This window comes from Arvicola amphibius, chromosome 1 (assembly GCF_903992535.2).
Source record: "Arvicola amphibius chromosome 1, mArvAmp1.2, whole genome shotgun sequence".
NCBI classification, from domain to species: Eukaryota; Metazoa; Chordata; class Mammalia; order Rodentia; family Cricetidae; genus Arvicola; species Arvicola amphibius.
Window position 1 is genome coordinate 183,969,798 of NC_052047.1, and position 19,214 is coordinate 183,989,011.

Here is a 19,214-nt window from a genome sequence, read left to right on the forward strand (position 1 = left end):
GCACCCAGGACCAGTGAAGATGCTCAAAGCTGCAGTTCACATGCATGCAGTGCGTTAGGCATCCCTCCTACCAAGGCCTCATTTCAACTGTATGATGTCAACTGTGACCTGAAAAGATTAAAAAGAAACTTCTAGAAGGAAATAATCCAAAACGCTAAGGTGGGCTTGAACTCCTGATCCTCTTGGGTCAGCCTCCTGAATGCTGGGAGTAAGCACACTGCCACCGTGACTGGACACTTGATTTCAGTTGTACACTATTCTTGTCAGCAGCCCCGTGAGTCAGAGACACAGCTCCACATTGCCATTCCTACGGAGGGGAAGCCAGAACGCTTGACTTTGCGGCATGAAAGAATTTCAGGATGAGTTGGTATGAAGCAGGGTTGGAGTTTATTTTGATTTTATTTTAATTTATTTTGAGACAGGATCTCTGTGTTCGACTAGGAGAGCTTCCAACTCACACGAATCCACCTCTGCCTCTCAAGAGCCAGCATCAAGGGTGTGCGCTACCACACCTAGATGAGTTGGGGTTTATTAAGAAAAGGTTTTAATGCTGGATGTGACAGGACACATCTTTAATCCCAACACCTGGGGACATGGAAGCAGGCCGATCTCTGTGAGTTTGAGGCCAGCCTAGTCTACACAGTGAATTCTATAGTGAGCCACATAGTGAGACTGTTTAAAAAAAGGTTTTAACGTGGATTTGGCTTGAGGGAGAGAAAGAGAGAGAGAGAGAGAGAGAGAGAGGAGATAACAGTATATCTCTGAATGAGTGAGGGCTTTACTTATAGGAGGAATTCAAAGAATTTTTATGGAACTTGGACTTTTCTTTTTCTAAATGAGATCACAGAGAACTTTCTGAGGAGCATTGGTCAGTTACCGTACATGAGATTAAAACAACAACAACCAAGGTTGAGTCAAAGGGTTAAAGAAAGAAGCCCTGACTGCATTAGGTCACAAGGGAATTAAGACATGTTTCCACTGTAAACAAATGTCACAGTCTTGGTTGTGAGATTCTCAGAAATGTGTGGATTTGTAACTGGGCAGGAGTGAGTTATGACTGCATATGGCTTTAGTTCTTTGGTTCTGTCTGACGTGGCTCACTGCTATTTCACCATTCTCCTTTGAAATATCTCTCTGAGGAAAATAATACTGCTGGGGGGCATGTTGGCCCAGCACCTGAGGGTGGGAGCAAGATGAGCAGGAGCTCAGCGCCATCTTTCAATGTATAGTGGCTTTGAGGCCAGCCTGGGCTACCTGAAACTCGATCTCAAAAAAGAAAGAAAAGAAAAAATAAGACAACGAAGAGGAGAATCTTCACAGGGAATTTTGTTAGTTCTCTCAAAATCTTTAACTCTTAGCTGGCTGGAGATTTCCACCAGACTCTTGGGCTTCGTTTCTTTCCCACACCTCTTAATTCTCCCTGTCTTGTACTCTTGCCTCATCTTGAGTAGAGAGATGCAATCTCTCGCTGCTCTCCTGGTGCCTCTGATTAGGCACTGGCAAGGTCTCAAGGACAGACAGAGCTGACACCTCAACCCACTGTTTCCAGTTTCTTTATTTTTGTTTTAAGATTTTTCATTCATTTTGTACACAGTGTTCTGTCTGCGTGTATGCCTGCATGCCAGAAAAGGACACCAGATCTCATTACAGATAACATTGTGAGCCACCATGTGGCTGCTGAAAATTGAAGTCAGGACTTCTGGAAGAGCAGCCAGGGCTCTTAACGTGTGAGCCATCTCTCCAGCCCCGTTTCCAGTTTCTTGTCCTTATTTAAAAAAAGAAGAATCAACCAGGGAAATCTGTCAATGCGACGACTGCCCCTTTCCACGTGCGGTTGTTGCTATAATGCTATTGGCTCCATCTGGACTCTCCTCGGCTCTCCGATCCTTATGATCTCTGCCAAAACTATCAAATTGAAATAGGGAAAGCATAGAAGACTGGTGGAATTTTACTGCAGAGTAAAATGGTTCACTCTCAAGGATTGAGTGGGGCGATCAAGGGGACCTTTATACCAAGCTACATTTAGGTAGGCTTTATACCATTTCAAAGGTCTCTGAAGAGGCAGTTTTTCTATAGAGTTTTTCTCTGATGCTGACTGACCCATTGGGATGGACTCTTACAGGAAGGGACTGTGATATGCTTTTGTTCTTTATAAGAAAGCCTCTGTTTAGATAACTATAACATTTATATTGCTGTCTATTACTGACCTTCTGAACAGTTCAGAAGGTCATGCCTCTACCAGCACCGAAGGTACTAGACCCTATTCTCTAACCATTAGTGAGTCCTACAAGTTCAGTTCATGGCTTTGCTAGGTGCTGATTGTGAGCTGGGGGTGGGAGCGTGTCCATCTCCAATGACGTCCAAGCCCACAAATATCTAACTAGCTACCCAAGACTCCCCATTCAAGAGTTGATCTTCTAAAACCCTTTAGGAGATGGGAAGTGAGTGGATCTAGCCAAAATAGATTGTAGAGTATTTGGGGTACTTTCTTTCAGGCCTCAGAGAATGGTCAAAGGAACCCAGAGACATGAGTTAGGTTGCCACAGTATCATATAAAGGTGTACTGACTGTAAGCAGAGGAGACAGAGGCTGGAGAGATGACTCAGTGGCCAAAAGCACTCACGATGCTATTGTAGAGGACCTGCGCTGGGCTTTCAGCACCCACACGGCAGCTCCTGAGTGTCTGTAGCTCTCGTTCCAGAGGATCTGGAACTCTCAGGCCTCTGCAGGCCTTGTCCGCATGTGGTACAGTTACATACATGCTGGCAAACACTCACACGCATAAAGCAAAACATAAAGTCCTTTTTAGAAGAGAGATAAATCACTATTTGGATTATAAATGGACATGTAACCCTTTCCAATGTTGGAACCCAGAGACCCAGCTCCAAAATTGTTCACCAAAAGGGGTTTCTTCTACTAAGAAAGGAGAGCTGGCTGCCATCCTAGTACATCTTCCTGGCCCTCAGCCACACACAGTGTACAAGGTCTATGTGGCTGTGCTGTGGCAATCCTAAATCCGGAGCCTTGAGCAAGGCAGTTTTAAGTTCTTGGAAGCCTTCTGCTCTCACTCCTAAGAAAGGAACTTGGGAATAATTTCCCTTTAGTGATTCAGGTGTTATGGAAATATGAAAAGCGACACCTTCAAGATTCAGGACTGCAAACCACTGGGCACTAGCAGAAACTAGGGATAGCAAAATACAGGAGTTAAGAACCAGTTAATGTAAAATAATAATAGTTTCCCCATACAGCATGAAGGTTCCCATTAGGTGTTTTTTTAAAAAAAATCATTGGCATGTTACAGATTGACTGGCAGGGGCTAGAAGCCAGTAATGAAGGAGTTTACTGATTAGGGGTTAAATCCCCCTCGGGCTTCAGGCATAGGAAAATACCGTTAGGGAATCATAAGAGCCCTTCAGATGCACCTGGCTGGTGTGACTATGATGTCCCACCTGGCATACTTTGGAGTTAAAGGGGGAGGATGTAGAGAATGAATCTGTCCCTTGTCTCTTCTTAAAAAGGTATCTTAGTCCAGGTGTGGAAGCATATGTCTTTTTATCCCAGCACTCAGGTGGCAAAGGCAGGTGGATCTCTGGGAGTTCAAAGCCAGCCTGGTCTACAGAGTGAGTTCCAAGTACACCAGGGCAATGTAGAGAGACTTTGTCTCCAAAAACAAAAACAAAACAAATTTAATTCTTTGTTTGGTATTATTACCAATTGCTTTCTCCAGAGACAAATTGTATGACTATGTAGGTGGCCAAAAATTAATCTTTATTCTTTCTTTCTCTTTCAATATCTTTCTTTTGTATGTTCTCTTTACTTATTTTCGATTGCATTAACAGTGTGTGTTTGTGTGTGTGTGTGTGTGTGTGTGTATGTATGTATGTATGTGTGTATCTGAATGTAAGTGTCATGGCTCATATGAACAACTTGCAGGAATCTATCCCACCTTCCCACCATTTGGGTCCTGGAGAAGGAATTCAGGTCTTCTGCCTTGGCAGCAAGTGCCTTTATCTGCTGAGCCATTTTTGCTAGTCCTCTGTTTTCTTTTTTATCAGCATAAGTTAATTTATGCATAATGTACTTCATTATGCTATTTTATAAATGTATACAATGTATGTTAATAACACTTATCTCCTCATTACCCTATCTTGTTACCCCCCGACTCTATTACCTTATTCTTCCAAACCAGTCTTCCTTCTGATTTCGTGTCTTTGTGGGTATGTGTGTATCTATGTCCTGATGAGTTTAATTAGATATAGCACAAATTCTAATGGTTCTTAATAAAAACCCAGAGTCAGATATTAGGGGGTTAAAGCTGAGCGGTGAGAGAAGCAGCCAGCCACTAGAGAGATCTTTTACCTCTGCCAATGCTCAGACCAAAGGGGCGATCCTGTCCTCAGACTGCATCCTCCACCAAACCTCAGGCTGTCCTGCGCTCCTGTCTCCTCCCGCCTTATAGTCCTCTTTCCACCCAGCCATATCACTCCTGTCTCCACTGTCCTAGTGCTGGGATTAAAGGTGTGTGTAGTGATATTCATTTGTATTTTAATAAATAAACTTGCCTGAATTCAGAGAGCAAAGCATCCACAATGATCAATCTTACAGACCAGGCAGTGGTGACACACACCTTTAATCCTAGTAGCCACACTAGTCTGCCATATTAATGGGGTGGTAGTGGTGCATACTTTTAATCCCTGCACTAGAGAGGAATATAAGACGGGAGGAGACAGCTCTCACTCACAGTCTCATTCTGAGATTCCTGAAGGCAGGATCGCCATTTCAGACTGAGGTGGAGGTAAGAGCCAGTGACTGACTGTTTTGCTTTTCTGACCTTCAGGTTGAACACCTGTTTCTGTCTCTGGGTTTGTATTAATCGTGTTACAGGCAGGGATCACCTTGGTGTGACCTGTTTCTTTTCTAGACAGATTCAATCTCACTTAGCCCAGGGTGGCCTTGAACGAACAGAGATCCCTCTGCCTATGTCTCCTGAGTCCTGGGGTTAAAGGTGTGTGCCACCACTGCCTGGCCTCTAGTGGTTTAGCTTTGCACTATGATCTTCGGACAAGCTTTATTTGATAAAACACAAACAAATTAGGGCTGCTTATATGAGCATGAGTGAAGGGTCATTTTCAGTACTACTGGCCTTCTCCGGCAAAGAAAACGATGCCCAATAACCATTAACTGCCAATAGCAACTTTGGGAGGGACATGGCCTTAAAAGTACCCCACCCATGCCCACCTTTAATCCCGGTACTCAGGAGGCAGAGGCAGGTAGATCCCTATGAGTTTGAGGTTATCCTGGTCTACAGAGCAACAGAGCAAGTTCAAGAACAGCCAGGGCTACACAGAGAAATGCTGTCACAAAAAAAGCAAAAAAAAAAAAGCCCACTCACAGCAATTATAGAAGGGTAGGTCCCTGTAAGCACATACCCCCATCCTATTTTCTTTACATTGTTAAGGCCAATTGAGGCTTTCTAAGGACTTGGAAAGAACCTCATGGCTCCTTTAGTTTTTCTTCTGTCAGTTACATCATCTATGGGATGCATCAAGGTTGTGCTGTCTGTGTGGCTTGCCTTGGAAGTTCTGAGGGCATCAATGACTGTCCTTTGCAGAATACACACCAGAGACTCTATAGTGTCTCTGACCATGAGGATAGGTGACTTACTTGAAGTATCCTTTCAGAGGTGTCTTATCGCCTCCTGGGAACTGGGTGACCTGGGGTAGGGGCCAAAACATTGGCTATCCTTTTACCTTCTTTATCCTCATTGGCCTCAGTGTCTTAGTAAGATGGTTAAACACCCAGATGGTGTAGGTGGATGCTTCTTTCCCACTCACAAGTTTCCAAATAACTGACACAGAATCTTAATATTAATTATAAATGCTCAGCCAATAGCTCAGGCTTGTTACTAGCTAACTCTTACATTTTAAATTAACCCATGTTTCTTATCTATGTTTTGCCACAAAGCTCAGTACCTTTTCTCAGCACAGCATGCCCATCTTGCTTCTCTCTGTATCTGCTGGTGACTCCTCTGACCCCACCCCTCTTCTTCCCAGCATTTTCAGTTTAGATCTCCCCCCTAATTTTATCCTGCTCAGCTATTTGCAAGTCAGCTTCTTGATTAAAGCAATCTCAGCAATATATATTCACACAATGCTCAGAAATATTCCACACGATGATCAATTTCAGCAGTCTTTAAGAAAAATTTTAAGAAATTGTCTTAGTTAGGGTCTCTATTGCTTTAAAGAGACACCTTGACCATACAACTCTTATAAAGGAAAACATTTAGTTGAGGTGGCTTAGTTTCAAAGGTTTAGTCCATTATCATCATGGTGGCATGGAACATACAGGCAGAGATGGTGCTGGAGAAGGAGCTGAGAGTTCTACATCTTAATCCCCAGGCAACAGGAAGTGAACTGAGACACTAGGTGTAGCTTGAACATAGGGGGGCCTCAAAGCCTACTCCCACAGTGACAAACTTCCCCCAACAATGCCACACCTACTCCAACAAGACCATACCTCTAAATAGTGCTACTCCTTTGGGGGGCCATTTTCTTTCAAATCACCCCAAAAAAATTTTTTTAAAGATTTATTTATATATGTGTATATGTCTTATGTGGGTTATGTTAATGTGAATTCCAAGTGCTGATGGAGGCCAGAAGAAGGCATCAAATCCCCTGGAGGTAGAATAGCAAGCAGTTGTGAGCCCCCTGATGTGAGTGCTTACAACCGGCAGTGCTTTGCAAGAGCAAGACATGCTCTATCTTGAAGAGTCTATTGCAGTGATAAAAGAGGATTAATTGGCTCCATGTGTTGGTCTTGCCTTTAATTTGCCGGAGCATCAGCAGAGGGCCTGGTGCTGGGAAACAGAAGCCAACAATCAGTGCCTTTGTTTTAAGCTGCCAGGTTTTAAGTCTCAAATTAGGAAGGTGAGAAAGAAACCGGACAGCTTGAAAATTCACCACCTTTATTACCTTGCAATGGCCCCCTCCCTAGCTGTATACCTACCAGGGAGTAGGTCTAAATCCTAATCTCTCTCTGAGGGGTGATTACCTATCTAGGTAAGTAACAGGTCATTAAGATTGACTCTTATGGGAAAGAACAGTTTGTCCTTGTTCCTTCTTAGCAGAAAGCCTTTGGCTAGATAAAAATCTGAAAATAAGGTTTAGCTGGGTATATGGTAGTGTACTCCTTTAATCCCAGCCCTCAGAAGGCAGAGGCAGGCAGATCTCTGTAAATGAGAGGATAGCATGGTCTACATAGTGAGTTCCAGGGCAGCCGGGCCAGGGCCAGGGCTATATAAAGAGACCCTGCCTCGGGGGAAAAAAATTAAGTATTTGTCAAGTATTTGTCTTGATTTGGGGAGCACCCTTCCCCACCCTCACCCCTGATGGCTATCAGTTTATAACCAATGAAAGTCTTTATTCCAACCAACTGGAAGAACAAAACTCAGGTATTCAGGTATTCGAGACTGAAGTACAGTGTGTCCAGAAACCACGTCCTGGCATCTTACTCCTTGACAGAAGCTAAGACAGACAGCTGGAGTGAGTTCCTTTAAAGCAGGAAGTCCAACAGAAACTAAGATAAGTTTCTTGACTTTAGGCTCCTAGAAAAGAGTTGGGTAATTTTTCATGGGATTCATCATCAAGGAGATCAAATTGTAGCTAACCCTGAAACACCTCAGCAAGAACACAAGGACTTCTGTCCTGGCTTGCCCTGTAGCCGTCTATAGCAAGCAACCAGACAGTTCAGCACATCACATCCCCACAGAGGACCAGATATAGGACTCAGAGCTCGATTTTTCATTTATTTGGTTGGTTTGGTGTTGGCCAATAATCAGAATCCTGCAACTTCAGTCCATGATTTTACAAGCTGTTTTGAAGAAGGGTCCAACCACAAGGACCACCATGCCTGATGATATTTAAGTAGTTATCCAATACTATCCAGTCAGACTCCTTTCTGATACCAGAATTTTAGAGAAAAGCTTCAACTCCAGGAATACCATTGTAAATACCCTGGCAGGAAGGGGATACACTAAACATGCAACATTGTCCTTTGCTTTAGTTATGTACCCCCAAAGAATTAAAAAAAAAAAACTTCCCAGGAATCCCCTGCAGAGGAAAGGGAAAAGTTGTCTCCTGGGAAGAGACTTCACAGTGTTGACAATGGGTCAGTGCTGCTGGGGGGAATCACGCCTAACTAGGACTGTTTTAAGTATGCATACCTCCTTCCTTCTATTTAAATGTAAATATGAAGCATGATACTAATTAGTCTTAGTAATAAAGATCTGGAGTCAGATATGGGGTAAAAACCGAAAGGTCAGAGGAGTACAGGACCAATCGCAGCCACCTCTTACTTCTCTGACTGCTCAGCTCCAGAAGGGCTGGGATCCTGACTACACTCAGCCTTGTCTCTTCCTGTTACAGACCTCCAGACCTCTACTGTTAACTACTGGCTAGGCCACCCTCTGGTCTCCAGGCAGGCTTTATTTATCGGAACACAAACAAAGTATCACATTTCTCTCTTTTTGTCTAAAATAAAAATAGTTATAACTAACATAGAAAAACTATAAACAATAAGTACAATAACTATATACAAATATATGTAAGCAATAATTACATTAACAATGTCTTGTCCATTAGCATTCGAAAAATTCAGAGAAAATACTCCATTATCTATCCTATTTGGTGAGTTCAAAATGTTGCACCTAATTCACTTTCTATCCTAACTAGCATTACCAACCCAAAACTATCTTTTGATGTCTCTCAACCCTAAACAATTTAAACCTCTTTATGTTAGTTTCTTTCCTGAATTTTTTTAACAAGGCAAAACTATATCTATAGCTACCTAGTCTTCAATGACATTAGACCTGAGAAGGAAATTATATTACCTACATACAAAGAAGCAGGAAGCACACGTAAACGACTTCCAAAAAATGTGAGAAATAACAGAAACAGCTGGTTGTCTAAACAGTCACCCAAGGCTCCTCTGTAACACTGGGGTGTAGCATGAATAATAAAAACCCAGAGCAGAAATAGTGTTTAATGCTGAAGATCAGAAAAATAGAGCAATAAACTAACAGTAAGTGAGAGAGACCTTTTACCTCTACCAGTGCTCAGACCAAAGGGGCGATCCTCACACTCTCTAGACTGTACTGTCCCTCCACCAAATCTCAGACTCCAAATACCAGTGAGTTCCTGTCTCTTCCTCTTTATATTCCTCTTTCTGTCCAGCCATACCACTCCTGTCTCCACCTCCCTAGTGCTGGGATTAGTGTGAGCCACCACCACCTGGATCTGTTTCCGGAAAAGAAAAAAGTTGTAAATCAAGGCCCTTTCTAATACATCGGTGGAAACATCAGAGAGGTGGGTAACAGCAATGCAGAGAACTCTGCGATAGGTCCCAGATGCTGTCTGATGACATTCTTAGTCTTGGGTTTGGTGAAAGCTGCTGCTAAGTTAAAGCTTTCAGAAGGTTTTACCTGATAGTAAGACCAGGCCCAGAAGTAGAAAAGGAAAAGCCAGTAATAGACTAAAGATAATCGGGCCATACACAGGAGATGGGTTCCAATTAATATGCAAATTATATTTGCTCTCATTATAAGGAGGTCTTGTCACACACTTGTGTTGGTAGTCCATGTGGCATATTAAAGCCTTTCTAAATCTCAGGGGTGTAACCCACCCTGAATACATTGAATGGAACCTATTTGGGATTTCAGGTAATTAGAGAAATGCTCCCCAAAACAGGTACAGAAGGGTGTGACCGAGCTGTTGGAGGAAACAGCGTCATTCTCATAGATGTCTGATTTACCAGTGTGGATACAATTGTCCGTATAACTGCTGGGTTATTTGGGACAGGTTGTTAAAAAAAAAAAAAAAAAAGGTAGTATTTAAAGAAGCCAGGGTTTTCCCCTTCGGCTATGTTCTCCTCTGTCTAGGCTCAGCCACTGTTGACCACCTTTTCCCCTGGGCTGCCAAGCTCTGTGTGGCCACTACCCTGGCAGCTGGCTCAGGCAGGAATGCTGCTTGGGAAGGGCATTCAGCCAACCCTGTCCCATTACTCTCCTTTCCTCCTGGTTTAACCGTGACTACCTTCCTCCCTGTGGAGTCCCCCCAGCTCCCCTGACCCCTTAATAATTCTCTGACTTCTGTGGATATTCCAAATGAAGCACACATCTCTAAAGATTTTAATATAATGCCAAAAAAAGATGAGAGGGAGAGGGGGAGAGAGAGAGAGAGAGAGAGAGAGAGAGAGAGAGAGAGAGAGAGAGAGAGAGAGAAAATGCAACATTTGTCTTCTGTATCTAGATATCTGGGTTACCTCACTCAGAATTATTGTTTCCAGTTCCATCCATTTACTTGCAAATGTCATAATTCCCTTCTTCATAGCATCTAAATAATACTCCATTGTGTAAATATACCGCATTGTCACTATCCACTCATCTGTTGAAATCTAGACTCTTTGGATTTTCAGGTTATTGTGAATAGAGCGGCAGAGAACACGGATGAGTCTCTGTAGGAGGACATAGAGTCTTTGGGGCATATGGTCACGAGTGATACAGCTGGACTGTGTGTTATATCTGTTTCTAGCTTCAGAACTTCCATACTGATTTCTGCACTGGCTGCACCAGTTTGCACTCCCATGAGCCCTCCTTTCCTCACATCCACGGCCACCATTTGCCATCTTTTTTTGTTTGGTTTTATCTTAGCCATTCTGGTTGATATAAAATGAAATCTCAAGGTAGTTTTAACTTGCAATTTCCTGGTGGCTAAGGACGCTGAACATTTTTTAAAAAGTGTTTTCAAAGCAGAGGGAAGCGGCTGCTTTTTGAGAGAGAGAGAGAGAGAGAGAGAGAGAGAGAGAGAGAGAGAGAGAGAGAGAGAGAGAGAGAGAGAGAGAGAGAGAGAGAGAGAGAAAGAGAGAGAGAGAGACCACGCCCCAATGGGCTGGTATCTCAGCGGCTATTGGCTGAAAGAGCGGAAGGAGCTCCCGCAACACCCAGGTCCTCTGCAAAAGCAACAAGTACTCTTAATTGCTAAACCATCTCTCCTGCCCCTGTTGAATATTAAGAAACAAAATAACAGGAAATAATAAATGCTGCTCAACAGTAGTTCCTAATATGCATGGTTCTCAACTCTCTAAGAGACACAGAAATAACACATGGGAGTAATAAACAGGATTGCTTCCTCCAAGAACCACACCACACCATCAATGATAGTTCCACTTTAGTGTAAAAGGATGGAAAAAGATATTCCGAGCAAATGGAACTAAGAAACAAGGAGACATGGCTAATAATAGCTGACAAAATAGATTTTAAAACAAGACTAGCCAGTAGAAATAGGAGGGAATTTCATACTCATTAAAGAAATAATCCACCAACAGGATATTACAACCTTAAGCATATATACACCAAGCACAGGAGCACCCAATGTTATAAAAGAAACACTATTAGATCTAAAAAACACTGGGTTACCACAACGTAGCAATAGTGGGTTACTTCAAGACCCCACTGTGGCCAGTAGACAGGTCGTCCAGAAAAATAGAATAAACAGAAACATAAATCAAATAGACAGGATATACCATGCACACACTTGATCTTCTCGGCAGCTCATGGAAATTTCTCCAAAATAACTACATCTTAGAAGACAAAAGAAGCTTCATCAAGTGCAGGGAAAGTTGAAATGGCACCTGCATTCCATCTGAGTGCAATGGAAGAAAACTGGGTGTGATGAGCCGTAGGCACTGCAGAGAGTACACAAACTCATGGAAACTAAGCAATGCACCATCGAATGCTAATTGGGCTCAGGATAAAACCAAGAGGAAAAATTTAAAAACCCTAGAAGTGAATGAAAATGAAAACACAACATAACAAAGTGTATGGGACACAATGAAAGCAATCCGAAGAGGAAAGCTTACAACCTGTATGGCTACATCAAAAAATTCAAGAGCCCACAAATTAACAACTTAATAACATACCTGAAGGCCTCAGAAAAACAAGAACAAATGCTCCAAAAATGAGGATAGGAAGAGCTAAAATTAAGGAAATTTTTAAAAAACACAAAGAATGAATGAGATAAAGGCTGATTCTTTGAAAAGATTAACAAATTTGACTTTTAACAAAATTAACTATTAGAGAGAATCCAAATTAACAGTTTAGAGATTTAAAAAAAGGAGAGATTACAACATACACTGAAGGAATTTTTTGCTTTTAATGAAAAAGATCGTGTGTACATATCCTGTAGATGTGTTGGGTCAATTTGATCTACGATGTCTTTAACTCCAGAGTTTCTGTTTATTTCTGTTTTTCCTGGATGACATTCAGATGAAAAAGATCTGCCATGAAGGTAGTCCTGCTGTTTGAAACCCTAGTGCGCAGCTATTCGGTTTAAAGAAACATTTTGTTATTCTATATACCACCCAAACAGGATGTATTGATATGCCCTTGTAATGCCAGCACTCAGCAGATGGACGCAAGGGAATTAGAAGTTCAAGGTTATCCTTGGCTACATAATGAGTCTGAGGCCAACCTGGTCTGAGAGTCTGTCTCAGAAATAAAACAAGCAGACAGACAGACAGGCAGGCAGGCAGGCAGAACCTAACTTTGTGATTCCTGTCTATTGATGTTGTACAAAGCCACTACTTCTAACAAAAATCATAAAAAATAGTATCTTTTTAAAGATGCCAGAATATAACTCACACCACAGAATTCAACTCAAAAATGAACTCCAGCTAAGGCTGACCTAAGAGCATTCTAAATTATTTGTTGCTTGATTTTGACATTATAGGGGGTTTTATTGACACTAATTCCTTAATATCTGTCACTCCCTGTGTTAGGGTTTCTATTGCTGTGATTGGAAAAAAAAAGACCAAAATTCCAACACTGAGGGAAGTCAAGGCAGGAACCTGAAGGCAGGAGCTGAAGCAGAGACCATGGAGGAACGCTGCATCCTGGCTTGCTCTTCATGGCTAGATCAGCCTGCTTCTTATAAAACTTGGGACCCCTCCAGTAAGCTGAGCCTTCCCATATTAATCATTAATCAAGGAAATCCCTTACAGAGATTCCTACAAACAATCTGATGAAGGATTTTATCACTTGAATTTCCTCTAGTTTGTATAAAGGTGACATCGTCATCATCATCATCATAAACCTCAAACACTCTCCAGTGTGAGGTCAGATCAAACCAACAAGGACAGATCTGGAAACATGAGATGGCCAAAACCAAACCACTAGTTAATCAGTGATGTCTTCAGAGATAGTTGTTCAGAAACCAGGGAGGAAGCTGTCGGAATCAAAATGAACTTCTGCTGGGCATGGTGGCGCTTGCCTGCAGTCTGGGAAGTTGGGAGACTCCAGCTAGAGGCTGAGTCTGAGGCCAGCCTGGACTTCATTGCAGGACCCCATTTCAAAGCCAGCAACAAAAATAGGCACTCATGCCGCTCTATGGAAAGCGACTAAGACCAAGAGGCTGTGTGTACAGAGATGAATCTTGGGCATGGTTATCAGACACAAATTTAATGTGCCCTGACCTTGGCTCCCACTTCTATTCTGTTTATATCTGTCTCGGAAACTGACATATTTCAGAAATTTTGACAGCAAATCCAGCATATCGCCCTAATCCAGCTGTCTAAAGAGGGAAAATTAAACTGCCCTGGCAAGAGAGGAGATAGTCTAAAGAGTCAACCTGGGTCACCCTTTGGTCATCAGACTACATGTAAATGGTCCACATGGCTCTTTGTGTAAATAAAACCCAGGAATTAAATCTTTAAATAATGTCTTATTCGAAGAGTCCACACTCCTCGGAAGGCAGAGCAAAAGCTGCTTCCCTGCGTTTCTTCTAGACAGAGTTCTTATTGAGAACCAGAGCAAAGATGATGAATCCAAGTTCAGTCTCAGCCTTCTGTCCTGATGGGTCTAGTCTCTGATAGGCTCCCCCACCCCTCCACTATCGCCTTTTCAAGGTTCTACTGCCACCAATTGGTAGAGATGTGAATAGCACGTTGTATTTCCCAATTTTTGTCTCCCAAGCTTTAAAGGTTGCTCGGGTCCTGCTGGTGCCTTTCTGAGTACCTTAGAGCTTTCTCTGGCTTGCCAATGGCATAAAAGGTTCCTTCTCCTCTCCCACTGCCCCTTCACCTGGAGGTTTGACAACAACCAATCTGCACACTTTCTGCAAACCTTTTCTCCCACCAGCCCTTAGTCAAGCCAGATACTGGGATGGGGGCTGGACCCCTAATGCGCCCTTCTGCCAGCAGCATGCCAGAGGGGAGTGCCTACTGGAGTCTGCCCTTCTCATTCTTCACTCCCCGTCCTTGTAGATGAGCTCTTCGAGTACAACCACCACGACCATCACGTCACCCCGCCCTGAAGTCATGCAGAAAGGAAGAGAGAAGTTAAAGACAGTGCCCTTCTACCTGGATGAAGACATCCGTCCTGAAATGAAGGAAGACATATACGACCCCAGCTACCAGGATGAGGAGGGGCCCCTGCCCAAGATGGAGTTCGTCTGGAGAAACATCATCCTCATGACCCTGCTGCACTTAGGGGCCCTGTATGGGCTTGTGCTGATTCCTTCCAGCAAGTTCTACACCTTGCTCTGGGGTAAGCACCTTTCTTTGTTCTGGGCCAGTGCCTCAAGTTTCTCCCCTACCTCTAACGAAGGGCGTCTTGCGATAGGCAGTGGCCGCGTTAGGTCCAGCTTTCCCTAGCTTTTCTCTGTGGTTCTTGATAGAACTAACTGAATGCAGCCCAGTGGGATTGGGAAGCAAAAGTCTCTGTTTTGTTTTCTTCTTTCTCTTCAACAAGACAGGTTCTCATTTATGCAGTCCGGGCTGGCTGGGAACTCGCTCCATAGCAGACAATGACCTCGAGTCTGATTTTCTGGGTCCACTTCCCAAGTGCAGGCACTACAGTGTCCATTACCACAACTGTTTTGTTGGTTGGTTTTTCAGAATCTCACTCTGTTACCTAGGCTGTTTTTAAACTCTCTATGCAGTCCAGGCTGGCCTTGAACCCATGGTAATCATCCTGCCTCAGCCTGCTGAGATTATATTCTGAGCTACCATACCTGGCAAAAGTAACTTGGGGTAATTTGTTGTTCTTAATTAAACATGGGACATGGGGCATACTAGACAGGTACTCTACCACTGTGTCATATCCTTAGCCCCTGGGGGTACTTTAATGTGAGTGTTGGGGACCAAGCCCTGAAATCATGTGCAGGACTCACTGAAGGGTATCACCGTGACAATGAGGCAACCAGCCCCAATAAGCTTTTCTATGTGACTCAGTACTTGGCTGCCTGTCCCGCCTTTCCTGACACAGGAGAACCAGGCCCTACCTAGGGGGCATGAAGAAAGGGGACCTTACCAACTCAGGTGGCGAAGCTCAGTCAGGGAATGCGGGAGAGGCTGCACGGAAGGAGGAGCCATTGGGAAGAAAAGTACAAAAGAGGGATGGCTATCCACACTCCCATTCAGACCTCACCCCTGGCAGGACCAGGCTGCTTGCCCTGGAGGAGGGTAAAGCAGGCTCCCCAAATGCCCAAGTGTACAGGCACATGGCTCTGCTACCCCAGGCAGGTCTTCCAAGTACAGCACACGTCAATCAACAAGGTGTTGACAAGTACGTTACAGAAATGGTTCGTGATCTAGTCTCTACCCAGCCTGCAGCTGTTCCTCTCTCCTGAAGCCATATCATGCCACGGGGCTAACACCTGCTAATACCAGCTGTCTTTCCCCTCTACCCATCCTTCCTGGGCAGGGACAGGTGTGCTAGACAACAGACTTGAAGAAGGCATCTGGTCTGCACAAGCCCTGACTCCAGGAGTTCTGCCGACTTGGGGCCTCTTGCATTCTCTGAGTGCTGATGAGCCGGCCCTTCTTTCCCAGATAGTACAGGGAAGTTGGGGGAACAGAGTCAGGTTTTGGGACTCTTTTACAACTCCTCCCTCCCCTTTCCCCCTCCCTCCTCCCCTCTTTCTTCTCCCCCCCCACCCCATGTATTGTGTAGCAGAGCTAGTTTTACCCTGTCTGTCCTAGGCTTCTTTCATCTTGTAGGTGGTGAGATTCGGGCCCTTAAGCATTGTTTTAGGAAATCCACTCACTGTCCCAAGGAAATACAGCTTAGGAAACTCCCTCTCTTGGGATCCTGGGTTTTCTAGTTACCTGCTGAGGCAATGACGCATTATTAGAACCAGGAGGCCCGGGGGTGAGGGGAGTCCTCAGAGCAGTTTGATTCCCTGCGAGCTTCCTCCCTCTCCAGCCTGAGTACTCTGCACAAGCCTTGTTCAGTTCAGGCCTGCGTTTGACCAACTGCCTGATCTTGGCTGGCATCAGTTGCTACTTCAGGGAAAGGATACCATCCAAAGCCAAGACTGCGGTTATTGTCTTGTGGGACCCTGCCTTCTGGTGTGTGCTATGATTTTGGAAAGGAAATTTGGCGCACCGAACCTGCAAGGGAAATTATTTCACTCTTGTCCCGGGGCTCTGGTTGGTAGATTAGCTCGCAGCATGGCAGCTGTGAGACGTGGGTTAGCGAAACTCTTCAGGACAAGAAGGATTGAAGTCTCGGGTGAAATCTTCTCCTTCCTTTAGGTTTTAGAGGCTTTTACTGTTTTATCCCAAAGGATAATGCATAATTAACAACTGACTGTATTTGTGCCATTTTCCTGGCTCGGGGACTTGGAAAAGTTTTTCTCTCATTTTAGAGCCATTTAGTAGCGCCCTCTGGAGTAAGACCTCTCTGCCCACACTGAGAGTCAAAGTACAAAACCTTCCCAACCCTCCCCTGAAGGGGAGGCCGTTCACTGGTGTGGACACTTAACAATCTCTCTCCTGGGGACAGAGAAAGGATCTCTGTGACCTAAGCTATTGGCAGAATAAGGACATGATTCGGGATATGAGGAATCCCACCCCGGTTTCCCTGTGAAGATAGTACTGTCTGTGGAGCCAACAAACCTAGGCAATCTGAAGCCCGAGGCAAATTTGCACACTTTCTTGGTCCTTCTGCTCTGTCCAAAGCCTTCCCTTTCCTCCTGGGATTTCTGGGCTTGTCCTCTCCTGCTTTCTCTGCTACCTGTACAGCCGGATCCTCTATATGGGAAGATCTCCATCACCACACAGCCAGAGGCTGGAGATTATCCGAGGCCTCAGCCCAGTTCAGAAGAATATGGCTAGCACTTTCCTGAGGACAGATGCTACCTCTGTTGCCCTGGGGATCCTACGGAAGGAACAGAATGGGGCATAGTAGGCAGAAGAGAGGAGGAAAGAGACCACTTAGAAAATGGTTACCTCTTGATGCAGAAGGACACATGGCAGTTTGTGCAATGTTTGGTGTCCCCAGTCTTGGCTAAGTTCTGTAGCCCCTGAGGTTCCATGGTTTGCAGAGGTCCCTCGAGTGTCTTATACTGTTCCTAACAAGGACTCAGTCCCATGTCCTGGTGCTACACTCAGAGAAGCAGACAGGTACACCCAGTGTCCTTTCCACATTAGATGGTAGGTACCCCCTGATCTTGTAGGTTCTAAGTCGAGGTGCTGTGTTAAGTTACAAGGAGATGTATAATATGCCCCGAACTGGAACAGAGCCTTGGTAGAAAACCTAGTCTGAAACTGTGAATCCACTTCTACTAGCGCAGTGGCCCTGGATAAACACTTAGAGCTTTTAACTTCATGTACATAATCACTCAAGAGACACCTCTGGGACAGGCTCTAAAAAAGCTGCAGAGAAACCCTGTCTCGAAAAACCAAAAAAAAAAAAAAAGAGACACCTCTGACCACAAGACGTACCCAAGTACAGAACCTTGCAGTGCTGTTTAATTTCAATCGAAAGAAAAATTACCTGTAATTACTGTTGTCTGCCAGTAGATGGCGCAGTGCACCTAGGTTCACGTGTTTTTGGGAAAACCAAAGATGGCGTCCTGGACCAGGGTGCGCAGAGCTAGAAACGGCGGCGACAGGGAGGCTCGGGCAGGACGATCCGCTAGTTTAAAATCAACGTTGAATCTCTGCAAAAGCTGGACGATCCGCTAGTTTAAAATCAACGTTGAATCTCTGCAAAAGCTGCACAAGCGGGAGTCCTTCTGCAGGAGGGGCGAGCCGGCGGGCGAGAGGACAGAGCTGAGCGCTCGGAACGCGCGGAGCCGAGGGAAGAGGGGGAGGGGAAATACAATCTCGGCGTGGCTTAGATGGGCGCGCTGCGGTTTGATTTCCCACACTAAGATGCAGGCAGCTCAAAGAAAAAGAAAAGGAAAAACTGCCGCGGACAACCCCGCGGGAGTTCCTCCGCGTTGGTGGCTACGGGGCCCCACGTTGGAACGCCAAAATGATGCGGGAGAGTTGAAATAACCAAAACTAGTCCTTTTAGAATAAATCAGTTTTAATAAAAGGAGAAAGAGGGACACTTACAAAGCCAAGGCTCTAGCGAAGGGAGGGGGGGGGAGGGCGTCTCTCTGCCACCCAGTTCTTTTTAAAGGTACCCCTCTCCCCTGGGGCAGCCACGCCCCTGAACACAGGGATTGGGCCAGCTGCCCCAACACTGCCTTTCTGCCCACTTTGTGCCTGGGTCTTCTCGACTCACGTCCATTGCTAGATGGGGTGGTTTCCCCTCCAGTCCTCGGTGGGGTGGTTTGAGGTGATGATGATGGTTTCCTGAGGTGGTGGATGCTATGGTATCTCGGAGACCAACGCATGTGCTCCTTCAAACCCAGAGAAGCACACTCTGGTGTCAGGCGAGTGTCCCAATACGCTTCTCCTGGCTGCACACTTCCCAGTAGGCTGACCCTTCTGTTGTCCCTGCAGTATTTGTCTACTATGTGGTCAGTATTACGGGCATTGGAGCCGGAGCCCATCGCCTGTGGAGCCACCGAACTTACAAAGCACGCCTGCCCCTGAGGGTCTTCCTCATCATTGCCAACACCATGGCTTTCCAGGTGAGAAGCTGGTGCTGTTCACTCTTGTGCCTCTACGCGATGGCTGATCCAGGGCAGTGTGGAGAACATTGGCACCCACAATGGACCACTACCTTCAGTGGTCCTCCCAAGTGCAGAGCTCTCCACAACATGGGACACCTCGGAGTCACTGGGAAGGGAAACAGGAAGGAAGTAGAGCGGGTTCTCCAGACATAACTTTTCTTTTGGCCCCAAGTTTCTTGGGTTGTCACATAGGATGACTGCTGTGGTCCTTCGGGGAAAAGGACCATAGAACGCCATCATCAAGAAACTGAC

The 19,214-nt window shown here is 44.9% G+C and overlaps 1 protein-coding gene across 1 annotated transcript in view; it reads left to right on the forward strand.

Moving 5' to 3' along the window:
- The window catches only part of LOC119818764 (acyl-CoA desaturase 3), a 29,299-nt gene that overhangs the window by 3,320 nt on the left and 6,765 nt on the right, over window positions 1-19,214 (forward strand). The window contains exons 2-3 of the mRNA XM_038336525.1: window positions 14,314-14,596; window positions 18,790-18,920. Of these exons, the coding sequence (XP_038192453.1) occupies window positions 14,314-14,596; window positions 18,790-18,920 (414 nt within the window). The remainder of the gene's footprint in view (window positions 1-14,313; window positions 14,597-18,789; window positions 18,921-19,214) is intronic.